Below are 18,000 nucleotides of genomic sequence, written 5' to 3'. Positions count from 1 at the left end.
GGTGTGATTGAAGTTGGGGAGTAGTGAAGGCAAGTGACGGCTGTTGGAATTGGAATAGATGTTTTTAATAGAGTGTTTTAAATTATTATCGCTATATAAAAGATAATCTGAAGTAAATAAATTGGATGTATTTTGTATGAATGTATTTTGAGTACGAGTACCGATATAAGTAGCCACCACTCCAAGCTCGCTCCCGTGATGGACTATAATCTCAATAGAAATAAGTGAACTAAACATGAGATTGTAGTCCATCACAGGAGCGAGCTTGGAGCGGTGACTACTTTACAACACACACATGGGGAACAAAAGTAGCCGCCCTCCAGAAGGAAGGACAGTGTCAGCACCAATTCAGAGATGATTGGAGGATCTACAGCCGAGTGATACACAAATAAGATACATTTTTGTTAAAAGGTACTTGAATGCATCTTTAAGATTTAACTCCCGAGTTTAAATCAATACTATCTACAGTAATAATCTAATAGCCTATGAAAGGAACCATAGAGCACAGAAGGAGACCAAGCAGCCGCAACAACCCGAAGTGTGCCGGATGCTGGAGACTCTTCTAGTTTATTTCTTCAAGATAGCAAAGTTAGCGCAAGCAGCTGAAGCAGCAAATATTAAATGAGAGGTGATCTCAACGGTCAACCCTGGGACCAGAAAACAAGCAAGAGTAAGGACCAGGCTTGTTAAGCCCTCCAGATCCTTTCCCATTAGGCAGACAGGATCACCTCTGAGGTTAAGGGTGTTGTCAGGGAAGATATCCCAGAAATTGGAGCTGTGATCATGAGCAGCTCATCGGATTCCAACTGTGTTTCCAATAAAGGTTAAGTTATGAAAGCTACCACATGGCTGTTACCTATTGCAGCACCACCATATCCCCAATGTTTGGGTTTTGCAAATGAGTGCAAGAATATCACACAGACGCCAGATGAAGGGCCATTATGGTGCCCCTGTAGTGCTAATGTCTATGTTGCTTACTGAAGCACCATGTCTTGTACCTTCCTCTTCTGCAGCCAGCACAGAGAAGTATAAAAAAAACAGAATGACCTTAATGTAGCAGCCTAGGGATTAGAAGAACCCCGCAGTGCACTCTACAAACGGACACACAAGCCATCAGAATCATCCAAACATTTAACTTGGCATGACAAAATGATCAGATTGCAGACATCTAATGCCCATGTTATTCATTGCATTGTTTTGTTTTGTTCCCACTATCAAATTTGAAACTTAAAATCAAAGTGTCTTGTTGATCCAGAATTTAAAAGCGTATGAATTAAAATCCTGCTTAAAAGAAGAAAAGGATCCTTCAGTTGCATCTCACTGGATCATCGGGATTGAGAGGCGGCAAGGCCACGGGTACTAGAGCAGAGAACTGCCTGTCCGTCAGCTGTGTTCCTCCCCCATATCGGAAACGTGCTGGTAGCCAACCGGTTGTGATTTCTGCCGGAAAAGAACTGTGAGCAGGAGCACGATGAGCAGAAAGAGGATGCATCCACAGGCGACCAGTGCGATTATGACTTCTGAAAAAGAAGAGCATAGATTGTCAGATCCTCCTTCAACCAATGGTGGAACTTCTAATAACATGGTACACTGGTGACTAAGGCACATGACTAAGGCACATGATCTTTGGAAAGGACATGCAGCCCTCTTCTACTCAGACAGGCCACCCTATTAGCATCTCAGATACTAAAACAAACTTCGTACACTCAGCTACCTTTTACATGTATTAGAAGTTATTTCAATGTTTTGTCTTGACTAGACTGGCCTTTGACCAGTGGACAGTCTATGAGTATTCAAGTATTTACAGTACATATTTTTAAAGCTGGACTCCAGGGTGCTTTTGAAGCAGACCTTTAGTAACCAAGTCCACTATAGCTCTTTGCAATCCCCCACCGCCCCACCCAATATAAAACGGTGAGGGGGGAAGGGGGGGCACTACCAGTGTTGACTAGGTAACATGACATGTCCTTGCTCCCTCGGCCTCCTCCTGTCACATATCCCAGGAGGCTGCAGGAGCAGGGACTCACAGCAACTTGGGGTGGATATGGCCTGTGTGTCACTGGGGGCCCGTTGCAGAAGACAGCTGGTTCTCAATGATATCACAGAAGAAGATGGTGGTGCAGGATCCGGGTTGTGGCAGCAGGTCACGGCAGAACAATGCTTGATTTGCTGGGCAGGTCAGTGTTTGGGGATAGAGAGCCCTGGGAAGCAGAACACTATAGACCACTTATGTAATGGCTGTCACACTATATAAAAGATGATAAAAGGACTCAAGATTGATCCAAAGTAAGAGAACAATGTTACAAAGGTGCATTTTTTGATCTGACTACCGTCAATAAATAAGCATTACAGCGAATCAAAACCAAAAAAGTAATACACTTCAGGTTATGAGACAAGGTGGCTGCATACGTTTTCATTTTTTCAGGCTTTTTTCTCTTTCATTTTCATCCTTGATCCTGCAAATAAACACACTTCCTGCCTTTTTGTGGTTATACTCCTCCACTGTATCTATGGAGGCAGTCGTGGTTGCCACTCAGACTGGACTACAAATGTCTGCCTTTGGTATCGGTCACACGGATGGCAAAAAAGCGTGCGTGCGTGTCCCAAATGGCACTTCGTCCTCAGTGCAGCTCAGCCTGATAAAATCAGTGCCTCAGCGTTACTGAGCTCCCTATCCGGACACTAAGCCCGTCACACAGACGAGTAGGCGAGGAGATTTGCTGTGGGTGGAGGGAGTCTGATGGGGAAATCTGAGAGATTAGTTCCCTATTAGGTCCACCTCCCTTGTCACTAACAGGGGACACAGTGGGCCAATTCCACATCTGGTAGCAATTATACAATCTGCCCGCTGCCAATAACAAGTTAAATAAGTAAAACACACAAAATGATCAAAGAACGGAGTCAGTGTAAGAGACTATAATGGTCATAGGTTTTAAAGTCAGCCATATTGTTTCTGCCTTACATTTCGATTTCTAGTTTTAAGGACATATTTTCACTGGGAGAGAGATTTCTCACAACCATTTCTGAGAAATGTCATGTAGGCAGGGGGGCGGGGCAGAGGAGAAGCGGCCAGACCGGGGGACCCGACGGACCGGCAGAAGAGGAGGTGCGGACGGACCGGAAGAAGAGGAACCGGCCGGGACAGCAGCGGAGGTACGGGGGGCAGCGGAGGAATGCAGCTGTCTGTGTCCCCGCTGTCTCCGCCAACACAGGGACACAGGCCGCTGCAGCCACAGTTCTTCTAAATGTACCGGCGGCTGCCGGTACATTTAGGAGAACTGTGGACCTCGGTTCGTAAGTACGGGTTGTCCGTAAGTCGGACGTCCGTAACCCGGGGACTGCCGGTATATGTATCCACAAATTTAAATCTTGAATATTCTTGAAGGGGTGACTTTGGAGTGGTGACTACTTTACAACACACACACAGGGACCATGGGGAACAAAAGTAGTCACCCTCCAGAAGGAAGGACAGTGTCAGCACCAATTCAGAGAGTAATATGGAATAACCACCACCGAGTGATACACAAATAAGATACATTTTTGTTAATAGTTAAGGTACTTGAACGCATCTTTAAGATTGAACTCCTGAGTTTAGTTTAGATTTACGCTCAGTTCACAAAGCTATACACACCAGCATAAGGGTCCTTCTTATCAAAAAAGTGAAAGTTCTTTCAGCTGAATTCAATGACATTTGAAAATTACGATTTGCCTAAAATAAAGATCCTTATTTTTCTATTAAAGATTTGTGAAGCCATTTTTGTCCATTATTTAGCTGCCAAGCTGTGTTTTTGTGGTGTCTCTCACCTGTGTCTTTGCTGGAACTGGAGAGCTGACATTCTTTCTCCCAGTCTTTAGTGATCACCTTCTGTAGCAAATCCTGGAACTTGTCTAGGGGGCAGCTATGTACACAGCCCGGGAGCGTTAAGCGGTAAGGTGGTTGGCTGCTGTCATTTCTGAAGTACATCTCCACTGTAAAGTTCCTGTGATGTAAAATCAGCAAGAAGGTAAAAAAAATAATCACAAATAAAATCAGAGAACGAATGATAGAAGTGAGACCAATCAAGGCTAAGGGTGTGATATATGACAAAACAAGGTCAATCTGCAAGCTGCCACCAATGACCACTTCTTCAGAAAATGCTAGTTGTTTGGCCATTACACTCTTCCAGGGTTATTCACAAAAGGGTGAAGAGTTTGGAGAAGGCAGGAGAAGTGAACAATCTAGGACAACATAGCCGATTTGGAAAAATTCTCCAATTCAGCTCACTTTCCAGGTCAGCTATGTTGTCCTAAATTGTTCCCTTCTCCGGCCTTCTCCAAACTCTTCTCCCTTTTGTGAATTACCATGCAAGTCAGTAACCTAGCACAAATACACTGGTCAGGCTGTCTTACTTTTCTTTTCTGATTAGCATACTTGTTTCTGGTCAGCTATTAAGAAAGGATAAAGCCAAATGCCCAGTATAGCAGCTAGTCAGTTACTATATTCACAAGGAGATAAGCAGTGGAAGTCCATTTATCTTTCTCATCACAGGTTTACAATAGCAACCAGTCATCTTCCATTTGATGCAGTTTAAACCCTTTCCAGTTAATCCGGAGTCTGTTCTGGGGCTTGTTGGAAGATGCAAGTGCTGATGAGGATGTGGGGAAAAAAGCGTCCTCTAGTAGGTGGGTAATGGCAAAAAGTACAGCAATGCAGGAACTTCAAGAGAACCTGTATGACCCTCTAAATGTGCTTTCTAAATGTGCTTTCCCTGGGACAAAAGCACCTATTCAGCATCACACACAGTGACATGTTTGTCCCAAATGAATACTGCTCCCAGCACTGGATGGTAACATTGGCTATGCCAGCTAGCAGCTGTGCTAACAGGTTTTCTTTACGCCCAGGATTCTGAACATGCCATATGTATGTTGGCATTTAGGAGTCTGTAGACAGAGAACAACTTACAACCTTCAAATGAAAGATATAAGACAATAATTAGAGGACTAGCAGGGTAACCTGGAGGTGGTAGGATCAGAGAATTGAAATAATGGGGCAAACTGGGGTACCATCCATTAGTAGATCCCAGGGTTACTGGACTAGGAAGCCTCTGAAGGGGTAAGTTTCCTTTCCTAACTTATCAAAACAAATTGACGAAAAGAAAGCAGTAAATTGCATCTAATTAGTATCCCACATATGAATGTCTCTGACATCCACCTCCATCCTACCAGACACCGAAGAAGCAGTGGCTTATATAGAGTTATAGAACTTTCCTAATGCCCTGGGCATTAATCCCAGAGGTCAGTAGGGGCTCTAGTGAATGTTAGAAAAAAGTAGATGTAGGACTCATTCCCGACATTCAGTTTCTAATGGTCTGGTCCTATGCTTTTTATTATGCACAAAAATACTTCTAGCAATGTAACGAGATGTGTGTTTAAAAAAAATGCATCTGAATGTGGGAAAGCCAGAAAAGGATATAAAGATAAAACTTGTATGCTTATACCCGGGGTTCTCTTCATACAGCTCGAACATATGGCAAGATGCATATGGAGCCTGCTTCCCATTATATACGTCCAGAGCCATTTGTAAAGCACTCAGCGTGGTGTCATGCTACAAAAAAGAAGAAAGTGTACAATTAAGTATATTCAGACAATTCATATTTTCTATTTTCTCTGTTGTATTTGTCTGATATGAAGCTGAAAAGGCCATTTCACTAAAAACAGATATTTCAGTTGTGGGCAGGCTGGTTTACCCGTGCTATATCAGCCTCCATCCCTCCAAGCTCGCTCCCATGATGGACTACAATCTCAATACAAATTAGTAAACTAAGCATGAGATTGTAGTCCATCACAGGAGCGAGCTTGGACCAGTGACTAAGGAAGGACAGTGTCAGCACCAATTCAGAGAGGATTTGAGGATCTACAGCCGAGTGATACACAAATAAGACACGTTTTTGTTAGTAGTTAAGGTACTTGAATGTATTTTTAAAATGTAGCTCCTGAGTTTAGTGTCACTTCAAAATGTATAGAAAGAGCTATGATACAGTATATATAGATAAATGGTCCTGGGTGGCCTATAAAGTAAGTTGGCCATAATGTGCTAATATGCTGTGCCCTCTGTAGGGCTTAAAATAAAAAAAATTCTTCTGCTTTAATAACCAAATGTTCAAGATCAACTTCATAAACCTATAGCTCAAACCTAGAGAACTAGCAGGAGTAGGGAAAATATGAATGGCTGGACAAATGACAGAAGCACTGTATAATGTGATATAAGGTGAGGCGTAATGTACATTAATATCCACAAGGAACATGTTCGGAAGAAATACATAGTAGCGGCCCCGCCATTATAACTTACTGATGAGTATGCAATCAGCTTAAGGCCACTGGTGGCATCGTGTGCAGCTGCTGTCATATTCTTCAGGATCTGTGCCACCAAAACACCTGAATAGAAGACAAAGGCATTATAGGCTCAAGTTACTAAGAGGAATCACTTACCTAATCACTTAACACAATGATTTATATCAAATAATTATATAAAACATAGAATATTGTAATTATTTTATTTTTAAATTTCAGTTCGCACATACATATCTTTTTGGAGTGGAATTGTTTAACTTTCATATAATATGGGTATTGTCTCATAAATAGATAAAGCTGAAGTTTAATCTGCTTATGTTTTGTCTTCCCTGGTCTCTCCTTTCCCCCTTCATCAAAAGGCTGCTAAAACCTTAAAATGAAAACCTTTCCATTCTTTTACATAACTGGGTAATTCCTAGGAAGGCTGCATTTGCAGAGCACCCTAGAGCTGCTGAGCCTTCATATCTGCAAGAACTAGAAACCAATAAATGAAAAGTGTGGCCCAGGGACAATTAGACTTGGGAGGACAAAGCTAGATGATGCTGGAAGTCCTCCAGCCAGAAAATAAGGCGGACTCTACCCGACTGTATACTGAGCTGCTTTCATTTCTGTCTTTTACATCTGTCTGGAGTTCAGCTTTAAACTGCTGCCAAAAAGGGCTCTAAATTCACCTTCAGGGCTTTGTGACTTACCTCCCTGCAGACGAGCTTTCTTCTCCTGTTCAATGATCCCAAACAAGAACCTGAAGCTGAAATCCTTCAATTCGACCAGTTGTGCCACAACCTCTGGTGTTGCCCAGGAGGGAAGACTCAGGTTATGCTTTGTCTAGGACAGAGGAAGCAAAAAGTCACATATGTATATCACTATACTCTATCAATAATAATACACATGGATATCGTAAGTTACATATTTTTCCACAAGGGGAAACTATTGGAGATTCAGAATGCCATGGAAGGTCTTCTTTCTGCTATGGGGCTGCATGGCCTCAGACTGGTCAGAGTGCACATGCTGACCAGTGTCTGCCTACAAAAGAGCCTATAATGGGCACTTGAGCATCATAACTGAACCACAGAGCAATGGAAGTATGTGGCCTGATCTGATAAATCACATTTTCTTTTATATCATGCGGATGGCCGGGTGTGTGTGTCGCTTACCTGGGGAAGAGATGGCACCAGGATGCACTATGGGAAGACAAGTCGGCAGAGGTAGTGTGATGCTTTGTGCAATGTTCTGCTGGGAAACCTTGTGTCCTGCCATTCATGTTGATGTTACTTTGACAAGTACCACCGACCTAAACATTGGTGCTGACCAAGTACCCCCCTTCATGGAAACAGTATTCCCTGATGGCACTGGCCTCTTTCAGCAGGATAATGCATCCCGTCATACTGCAAGAATAGTTTAAGGAAAACAGCAAGTCAGAGGTGTTGACTTGTTCTCCAAATTCTCCAGATCTCATTCCAATCGAGGATCTGTGGGATGTGCCCATAGAGGCCACACCTCGCAACCTACAGGACGTAAAGATCTGCTACTGACGGCTTGGTGCCAGATACCACATCATACCTTCAGAGGTCTAGTGGAGTTCATTCGACAGGTCAGGGCTGTTTTGGCAGCAAAAGGGGAATGTACTCAATAATGTTATGACTGATCTGTATATATTCATATACAAATGTCTATTAATTAACATTACTGTGGAGAAGCATTTTTAGCATACTGACCTCGCAAAAGAGGATGTCTGAGATTGACCACACAGATTCCAAAGAGCAGTCAGACAGTCCGGTCTCATTTGCTACCATTTGTAGGAAGTTCTATTTAAAAAATATAGAATATATGAGCAGTGAAAATACAATGGATTATCTGGCTTAGGGAATTCTGACACTCTACAATCTTACCAAGTTGTCTCTCGTCTTGTTAACATACTCTGGAGAGTGTCGCGTCTCCTCTTGCAGTTTAGTATATTTTGGACATGGAAGTATTGGAAACTTCAGGAGCTAGTTAAAAAAAAAAGTCCAACTAATTGAGTGGCCGCCTCCTATACACCTTGCCCCATATTGTCAGTCACATGTTCATCATTACTTACTCTATCTTCACTCTCTGGAACTGTGTGCACCGGGATTGGCTGCCAGGTGATGTTTGGCAGGAATACCTCGGAGCCCTCAGGTGGGTACAGACCTGCCAGGTTGGACTCAGCGCTCATTAGTGTTCGATCCACATCTGTACTCCTCACATAGATCTGATTAAAAAGGAGGGCCGTAAGGGAAATTGGTAGAACCACAACATTTAGCACTACGTAGAAAGATTGCATCTTTTTATTACCCTGGCAGTGGGGCCTCCCTGCACTGCAAGGGTTAAATGCATGTTAACGGTCAGTAAACCCCAAAAAACTATAACCTACCTAATAATTTTTAGACTGGCTCTGTGCCCCTTTTTTTGCTAATGGAAACTTCCCTTATCATTAAATGACTTATTGATCCTTCCAGGCAATCGTTCTGGTTCTGCCACCACTATGCACATGCAAGTCTTGTTGATTCTCGGCTTCCTGAGTAATCCTCCTATGTCAGCACAGTCTGAGTCAGGTGCAGGACTAAGCAGCAGTGGGTCACATGTCTTGTTGATGTCCCTTCAGCTGTTTCAGGCCCTCCTCCCCGGGCCATGCAAAGCAGAGTTGATCTCGTTGTTCCTGCAACTTCCTCTGTTAAAGCAAAACTATACTCACCTGCCCTCCTGCAATGCGATGTCTGCAAGCTTCCTCAATGACCACTGATATCTTTGCCTGGTCTTTTACCAAGCCATCTTGAGTGGGTTACCCCGAGATGACATAAACTCCCTTGCATGCGTGGGAATTATTTATCTTGGAAGATGCCAAGTTCGAACACTGAGCTACATGTGTGCATAACATTGTACTCTGCAAACAGGCAGGTAAGGATCCTTTTATTGCAGAAAAAAACATAGTATGTCTCTTCTACGATATAAAAACCTGCCTGCTTGCTGGCTTTAATTGCAGGTGTCAAGTACCACTCATATCAATACATGTGTCCCTGTCGAGCCCCTACAATCCTAGGCTCAAGCTTAGGGCCTCAAGTCCTGCACTTTCTTCTACTTAGCCATGACCACCAACCTGCTTTTAAGCACAAGAGTCCCTACTGCCCACTGAAAGTGTGTAGAATAATAAAGAACAGGATTTAGAGCTGGAATGGGAAGTCGTGGACCCATGCACAACCTAGTTCCTGTCATGCATGAGGATCAGGACCCAACACAATCCTGCATATGTTCTGATCCTTCACATTTCTCTACAACAGATTAAAAATGACAGCAAGTTAGAACATTTCCCTGTTCAATACTACAAGCCTCGGATTGCAGATTATTGAAATTCTGGATATCAGAAACAGGTGCTGCTGAAAATCATGAACCTAGCTTATTTATTGAAGCCACATACGAGTATGTACAGGGAAAACTCCGATAGCCCCCTTGTGGATTCACACTTGTGAGCAGAAAAAACTTGATATCTCCCTGAGACATAAGTGGTGGGGTCAGGAGCTTTCCATTAAAGATCTTGGTGAACCCCAACCATGCAGTTTCTTCTCCTGCTGCATTTTCATGATGTAAAATAAAGAAAGAAATCCAAAAGGGGCATTAGACCCCCTTAGTAAAAATTGTCCTTGTTAGTCACTATGCAAAGTGAAACTGATCATGTTGACTGATACAGATAAACAGAGAAAGCCCCCTTTGTACTCTTGTGACGTATTTTGGCCAAACACAGGAACCATTATTCTATTTCCTGTGCAGAGAGAGGCTTAGAAAGGTTTTCACATTTTATAATAAAGTTCTATTAAGTGGTCATTTTACACACAAAACTGTTCTTAGGGGTGATTTCATACCTCACGTCGGTCATATGATTCATTGAGGAATCCTTTGTATCGCTCTCGCAGCGCCTGTCCCAAATCCCAGTGCTGCTTCATCCCAATCTGAAAGCAGAGCGGAAATACAGAGCACATCAAAGATTGTACATCATACAGTACCAATAAGATACTTGAGTTCTTTTAAAGACAAGTAAAGTGCTTTAACACCTTGTAAGAAGGCCAACTATAGGTGGGCAGGCTCCCACTTGGAACACAAAGTATATTTTTTTGCACTTTGGATGGAGTAGAAGAGGACAACGTTTTTTTCTTAGCCATCTGTGCCTAATTCATGAGATTCCCCTTCACTTCCTGTCCTGTAGACTCAACAGGAAGTGAGAGAATATCTTTCCAAATTGAGGGAATACGGAAAATTGTATACTTACCCATCGGTAATTTTCCTTTCCTGACGCCAATACATGGCAGCATACAATGGGCGGAGCCATACCCATTGTATGCTGCCATGGATTGGCGTCAGGAATACGGAAAATTGTATACTTACCTATTGGTAATTTTCCTTTCCTGACGCCAATACATGGCAGCATACAATGGGCGGAGCCATACCCATTGTATGCTGCCATGGATTGGCGTCAGGAATACGGAAAATTGTATACTTACCTATTGGTAATTTTCCTTTCCTGACGCCAATACATGGCAGCATACAATGGGCGGAGCCATACCCATTGTATGCTGCCATGGATTGGCGTCAGGAATACGGAAAATTGTATACTTACCTATTGGTAATTTTCCTTTCCTGACGCCAATACATGGCAGCATACAATGAGTATGGCTCCGCCCATTGTATGCTGCCATGGATTGTCGTCAGGAAATTCCCTTTTAGTCAGTTGCCCCAGTAACAATAACCCCATTGGAAGAATTTCCCGTATTCTTGTTCTGGTGGCAACTCAAAATTTTGAATTCACTCCCTGCCTGCAAGAGTTATTTGACGCTTTTGGGTGGGTCCAATACCAGTTATCTTCACCACATGCTCCAGTTCTTCCCAATGGCTTGTACATGTCCTGTGACTATCAGCTAGCGGGAGAAATTCTGGCGTGTATTGGGGAAGCACGTATTCCACAGACCTAAAGGTGTATAATATATGCAGTAGCCAGGGAGCAGCAAAGCGGCATCATTTCAACACGCAGGTCACCAGAAATGTAAGTATGTTTCCTCTTCTCTTACAGGTTTGGTATTTTGTACAAGCTTCCCTTTGGTGACAGAGTCACTTTAACCCCTTCATGACTGAGCTTGTTTTTAGTTTTCTGTTCGTAAATGACTGACACACTTTTGACATTTTTGCTGTGTGCTTCTTCTACGTCAGTAATATACTTTCTTACAAAGTGCACCCACACATATTATATATTGTTTTTTAGAGGACAGATAGGGCTACATATTTATATCACATATGTGTGTCTAACGCCTCACTTAGGACAAATAAAATATAAAAAAAGAGGAAAAAACGTAAAAAAAACACTTTTTTCCCAGTTTTGATTTGTAGTATTTTTTTACAAAACCAGCACAGCTAAAACAAAATGCAATCAATACATTCATTAAATTTGTCCCTTTTTTTTTTTTACACTTTTCACTATTTTTTATTTAAACTTAAAAATGTTATTTTATTTATTTAATTATATCAAGCAGTCATTGTGAATTAATCTCACTATTACTGCTTGATAAATTAATACATTTTTGGTTATCATCAGGCTGTTTCAAACTTCAGAACAGCCGATAATAAGTTAGTGACACTGATCCTGCAGCAGTTCAGGATTCAGCTGTCACTAGTTTTCTGATTGTTACAACAACCATCAGAAAACGGAAACATTCTTCTTTCAGGAATGGATACATTATGTATCTATTCCTGAAAGTGAAAAAAAAAAAAAGCCAGTATAGCTTGAGAGAGATATCTCTCGATCTATACTTGCCGGCCAGCTCTGCTTTGACTCTCAGACACCCGATATTAAGGTATCGGGTGTCTGAAAAAGGTTAACCCTTTCATTAATGGATGCCTCTAAACTGAGGGATACATTAATGAATGTTAACCGCTGATTCTCAGCAGTTACCAGCCATCTAGTGCAGCAAATAACTCGTCACGTACCGTGTACGTGACAAGTCATTTGGTCCCTTTGTGGCGGGACGTACAGTGTACGTCTCCCTTCACGAAGGGGTTAAGGTTCATGTAAACAAGTCTGTGCCTTTGTGTACAGGCAGCCCACAGATGATGGCACCTCTGTGTAGGTAGATGGAGAATAGAATGACTATCTAAGAAGTGAGGGAGCTGGTACAAGTGACAGGTGGTACAGGTAACCCTGCGGTGACAGGGTCACTTTAAGGTTCATGTAAACAAGTCTGTGCCTTTGTGTACAGGCAGCCCACAGATGATGGCACCTCTGTGTAAGTAGATGGAGAATAGAATGAATATCTGTATATAAGTGAGGGAGCTGATACAAGTGACAGGTGATACAGGTAACTAGAGCTGCAGCTAACGATTAATTTCTAAAATCGATTAGTTAGCCGATTATTAAGTTCAATTATCCGGTTAATCGGGATTTTAAAAAATGGCTCCAGTGATGGACTACAATCTCAATACAAAACTAGTAGTCCATCAGGGGAGCAAGCTTGGAGCAGTGGAAGTAAAAAAAATAAATAAAAAAAAAGTGTGGTGTGCAATATAGTGAAATGTAAAATTTTAAATTATACAGCAATCAATGCAGAATGGCACCGGCTACAGAGGACTACAAATCCTAGCAATAGTACATTAAAGCTGGTGGTATTCTGTATTGCGCTGTATAATGTACTATTGCCGGGTTTGTAGTCCTCTGTACAGCGCAATGCAGAATAACACTAGCTATAGGGGACTAAAAATCCCAGCAATAGTACATTATACAGCGCAATGCAGAATACCGCCAGCTATAGAGGAATACACCAAATCCCAGCAATAGTACATTATAGCTGGGATGTATAATGTATTGCTGGGATTTGTATTCCTCTATACGGCGGGGAGGAGGTGCGGCATGTGTAGAGCCGTGAACAGGGCCAACTAATTGAAAGCCGATTAATCGATGATTTCAATCATCGATTATAATCGACTTAGACGATTAGTTGTTGCAGCCCTACAGGTAACCCTGTGGTGACAGGGTCACTTTAGTGTCCATGTAAACAAGTCTGTGCATGCGTTTACAGGCAGCCCACAGAAGATGGCACGTCTGTGTAAGTAGATGGAGAATAGAATGAATATCTAAGAAGTGAGGGAGCTGGTACAAGTGACAGGTGGTACAGGTAACCCTGTGGCGACAGGGTCACTTTAAGGGTTACGTAAATAACTCCACGCCTTTGTTGGCAAGCGACCCATAAAAGAAGGTAGGGAGCTGATATTTGGTAAAAATCTGCATCACAATGAACAGAAACACAACTATCTTACGCTACCTGTGTGAGCTGCCCAAATCCCCGAGGCCAGGCACTTTCCTGATAAGGATCCTTTGGGTAAGACCTGACTGGGGACCGGTCACCATGACGATATACCTGCAGGAGAAAAGGTAGAGTATTCATAAATACAAAGATATATAATTCCTCTGTCCATCACATACAGTCCTTCAACTACCGGTAACCATGACAACACATAGCGCACACAGGAAGGGATGGTATGTAAATCTTCCTACACCAGTCACAGAACTTAAAACAACATTGGGAAGGTGTGTGGAAATCAGGGGTGGATATAATGTAAAGTAGGGTGGCAACAGAAACAGGTCAAACTTGTTAGCAATTAAATCTAATGAGGTCAGCATTTCCCGAAAATCCTAATTTCCCCATACATGTAACTGCCTCGTTTTCCTCTTCCACACAACTATGCACAAGGTGTAAAGAGAACCAGACACCAATGGGCATTTGTAATAATATGAATCAAGTGCAGCCTTACCTATCAGGGACTGCTTGATTTATCATTATTTACTTGTATTCTCTCCCTGTTATAGCAGACGTGAAAGCCTGTCCATTCTCTTGACTAAATATATGAACATCTATTATCTGCATGATAATAGATACTCATATAACTGTCATATGACAAGGGTTCTGCCAAAAGGCTTTATTCGCAGTTTTAGGGCTCGTGCACAAGGCCACAGAAAACGCAGCATTTGTTTTTATTTTTGCGACAATCACACCAAAGAAATGCAATCACATTCTTTAATAAAACACGCTGCACCATGCATTTGGTGCAATACAGCACGCATGCTTTAGAAGGCACATTACAAATGAGTGGTACCACATCTGCCAAAAAAAACAACACATTTTCATGAGCTGCAGGAACACATGTAATTTTGCATGGGTTCCTCCAGCACACACGTGTAAACATGGACTTAGACTGTAGTTTTTTCTTGTTCAGCCCTGAGGCTGGGTTCACACCATTTTTTAACCACTGCAGGGGGGGAAGAGAGGCTCCAGGGACCGGTCTAAGAGCAAGTCGGCTCAAAGGATCAGGTGAGTATAACGTTTTTATTTTTGACCCTAGGCAAAAAAGAAGCACTTAACCCTTGCAGTGCCGGGGTAGCCCCAATGCAAGGTTTAATAAAATTGTTTCTTCTTTAAGATGGACAAATACAGCTCAAATGTTGGCCAATTCCTGCTGGATGGTCCAAAATTTGTGGCGTGGGTGGCCCCTTCTGCACCAGCCGGCTTGACAAACTTCAATTACTAAACCAAAGGAGGCAAGTGGAAATCTGTCACCCGAAAACACTGACTGCAGCCAACCAGATGCAGTTACAAACAGAAGGAAGCTCCTTCCGCTGCTACCCAATCAACTGCAGTCGGTGAATTCCCCGCCCACAGCTGCATGTAAGCAAAGAGGCGGGGTGCTGTGATGTCATTGACCTTATAAGGCCACATGGCTGTTATTTGATCCGTGCCATAACGCTGACCTGATATGATCATGTGGCCATATCAGGTCAATGGTGGCGGCAGAAGCACCCCGCCCCTTTGTCTATGTGCAGTTGCTGCGAAAGGAATTCCCTGGCCGCAGCTGATTGGGTGGGTGGCGCCAGGCCCCTTCCGTGTTTAAAAGGAGCGCTGGTTCGAAGCTTCTGATTGGCCTGTATTAAAATGAAAATAACAAATGCATTATTCATTTTTCTTTTTTTTAATTCATGGAATACCCAATGGGAATGTGGGTGAAGTCAGATTGCTAAATGTATTGCTTTACCCAATAAACTGAACTCGTTACTATGGGTGACAGCACCTTTCATGTCACGTTACTGCTTTACTGGCCCATAGGAAACAAAATAAAAACATTTGCAAAGACAAATCACAATGATGGAGTAAGCCGGCCTCCTCCACTTCCGGGTCTAACCTAGGCAGTGCAGGTACACAGGTGACGTCACAACGCCCCCCTCCGCCTCCCCTCACTTACCATGGTGACGAAACGGAGCTGACGAGCTTGTGAGGTCTGCAGAGCGACGGCCAGAACCTGACCCAGCAGCAGCACCGCTGCCCCACGCCAGGAGACCGAGCCCAGGCCGCTTCTTCCAGCCATTGCTCTCAGTATGCCCGGCCCCGGAACTCCTTGAGCAGGGCACCACCTCCTGTACGGACTGCTACAACGGTAACACACAGAGGGCACACAAAGCGCAGTCACTGAGAGTATAAATATGGCTGCCGTCCAAGGCTTCAGACCTGGGTGTACATAGATGTCTGCCGACTTGAGAAAATATTGTCAGCTGATCAGGGTATCATGTGACCAGGACTCCTCTAAAATTAATTTTATTAAAGCTGTACTCCCCCGCCTTCTCTTTAGTCTTCTAGCGACTCCTCTCTTGGACTGAAATGGTTTAGTTTGATTTCACTGAACCCCGTATGCTTTCCCACAATGTGCATTAGAAGCTGCAGCAAGTCAGCTAGAGCCCCTCATTACTTGGCTAGATGACATTCAGCCTCATCTAGCTCTTTCTTCTTCATCCTGACTCACCGTGGCCCACCCATTTCATTTATTGCATTTCAGTTCTTTCAATCATAAAGATTCAGCATCACTTTGGGGCATTACCTGGGACGGTCTGCATCTGCATGCAATTGCAGTCTGCTTAGGTACACCCCCTTCTCCAGACTGACATCCACCCATCATGGCATTTTGATATTTTCATAACCCCTCCCAAGAACCAGCCGACTGCTTTGAGAGCAGTACTGAGGCACTGACTGACCCCCAATGTATGGAATATTCTTCCCACTGACCACCAATGTAAGGGGCATACTTCTCAATGACCAGAAATGTAAGGGACATTCTTCTCACTGACCACCAATGTAAGGGGCATTCTTCCCTCTAACCACCAATGTAAGGGACATTCTTCTGACCACCAATGTAAGGGGCATTCTTCCCACTGATCACCAATGTAAGGGACATTCTTCCCACTGACCACCAATGTAAGGGCCTTTCTTCCCACTGACCACCAATGTAATGGGCATTCTCCCCACTGACCACCAATGTAAGGGGCATTCTTCCCACTGACCACCAATGTAAGGAACATTCTTCCCACTGACCACCAATGTAAGGGACATTCTTCCCACTGACCACCAATGTAAGGGACATTCTTCCCACTGACCACTAATGTAAGGGACATTCTTCCCACTGACCACCAACCTTTTTTGTTAAAAAAAAAAATGATAAGACTCTGACACAACACATGCTGAAAGCTGGTCTTGCAGTTTTAGTGGCCTAATGGGAATGTGGGTGAAGTCAGATTGCTAAATGTATTGCTTTACCCAATAAACTGAACTCGTTACTATGGGTGACAGCACCTTTCATGTCACGTTACTGCTTTACTGGCCCATAGGAAACAAAATAAAAACATTTGCAAAGACAAATCACAATGATGGAGTAAGCCGGCCTCCTCCACTTCCGGGTCTAACCTAGGCAGTGCAGGTACACAGGTGACGTCACAACGCCCCCCTCCGCCTCCCCTCACTTACCATGGTGACGAAACGGAGCTGACGAGCTTGTGAGGTCTGCAGAGCGACGGCCAGAACCTGACCCAGCAGCAGCACCGCTGCCCCACGCCAGGAGACCGAGCCCAGGCCGCTTCTTCCAGCCATTGCTCTCAGTATGCCCGGCCCCGGAACTCCTTGAGCAGGGCACCACCTCCTGTACGGACTGCTACAACGGTAACACACAGAGGGCACACAAAGCGCAGTCACTGAGAGTATAAATATGGCTGCCGTCCAAGGCTTCAGACCTGGGTGTACATAGATGTCTGCCGACTTGAGAAAATATTGTCAGCTGATCAGGGTATCATGTGACCAGGACTCCTCTAAAATTAATTTTATTAAAGCTGTACTCCCCCGCCTTCTCTTTAGTCTTCTAGCGACTCCTCTCTTGGACTGAAATGGTTTAGTTTGATTTCACTGAACCCCGTATGCTTTCCCACAATGTGCATTAGAAGCTGCAGCAAGTCAGCTAGAGCCCCTCATTACTTGGCTAGATGACATTCAGCCTCATCTAGCTCTTTCTTCTTCATCCTGACTCACCGTGGCCCACCCATTTCATTTATTGCATTTCAGTTCTTTCAATCATAAAGATTCAGCATCACTTTGGGGCATTACCTGGGACGGTCTGCATCTGCATGCAATTGCAGTCTGCTTAGGTACACCCCCTTCTCCAGACTGACATCCACCCATCATGGCATTTTGATATTTTCATAACCCCTCCCAAGAACCAGCCGACTGCTTTGAGAGCAGTACTGAGGCACTGACTGACCCCCAATGTATGGAATATTCTTCCCACTGACCACCAATGTAAGGGGCA

The 18,000-nt window shown here is 43.5% G+C and overlaps 1 protein-coding gene across 5 annotated transcripts; it reads right to left on the bottom strand.

The window, feature by feature from the left end:
- Positions 1-1,181: 1,181 nt before the first annotated feature.
- Positions 1,182-17,337, bottom strand: ACP2 (acid phosphatase 2, lysosomal). 5 transcript variants are annotated; one of them, XM_018562135.1, is made up of 11 exons: positions 17,169-17,337; positions 13,647-13,742; positions 10,206-10,292; positions 8,408-8,560; positions 8,220-8,318; positions 8,046-8,135; positions 7,023-7,155; positions 6,329-6,414; positions 5,478-5,584; positions 3,805-3,980; positions 1,182-1,520 (listed from the first exon to the last, which is right to left on the bottom strand). In XM_018562135.1, the coding sequence occupies exons 1-11, from the start codon at positions 17,289-17,291 to the stop codon at positions 1,384-1,386; spliced, it is 1,287 nt and encodes a 428-aa protein (XP_018417637.1). In that variant the 5' UTR covers positions 17,292-17,337; the 3' UTR covers positions 1,182-1,383. The 5 variants fall into 5 exon arrangements, with proteins under 5 accessions (XP_018417637.1, XP_018417636.1, XP_018417638.1 ...); XM_018562134.1 differs by lacking the exon at positions 17,169-17,337 and adding an exon at positions 15,619-15,787; XM_018562136.1 differs by lacking the exons at positions 13,647-13,742; positions 17,169-17,337 and adding an exon at positions 15,619-15,787.
- Positions 17,338-18,000: the final 663 nt, after the last annotated feature.

Source organism: Nanorana parkeri, unplaced genomic scaffold (genome assembly GCF_000935625.1).
Source record: "Nanorana parkeri isolate BGI_ZX_2015 unplaced genomic scaffold, ASM93562v1 scaffold562, whole genome shotgun sequence".
NCBI lineage: Eukaryota > Metazoa > Chordata > Amphibia > Anura > Dicroglossidae > Nanorana > Nanorana parkeri.
The sequence above is the reverse complement of the archived record's forward strand: the minus strand, read 5'-3'. Positions and strand labels throughout refer to the sequence as shown.

Excerpts from the sequence above, each read along its gene's own strand:
- ACP2 (XM_018562135.1), bottom strand. The coding sequence starts at position 17,291 with ATGGCTGGAAGAAGCGGCCTGGGCTCGGTCTCCTGGCGTGGGGCAGCG. Across the intron at positions 6,415-7,022 it reads GAAAGCTCGTCTGCAGGGAG|GTGTTTTGGTGGCACAGATC; the intron begins GTAAGTCACAAA and ends TCTTCTATTCAG. Across the intron at positions 3,981-5,477 it reads CTGTATGAAGAGAACCCCGG|GAACTTTACAGTGGAGATGT; the intron begins GTATAAGCATAC and ends TTTACATCACAG.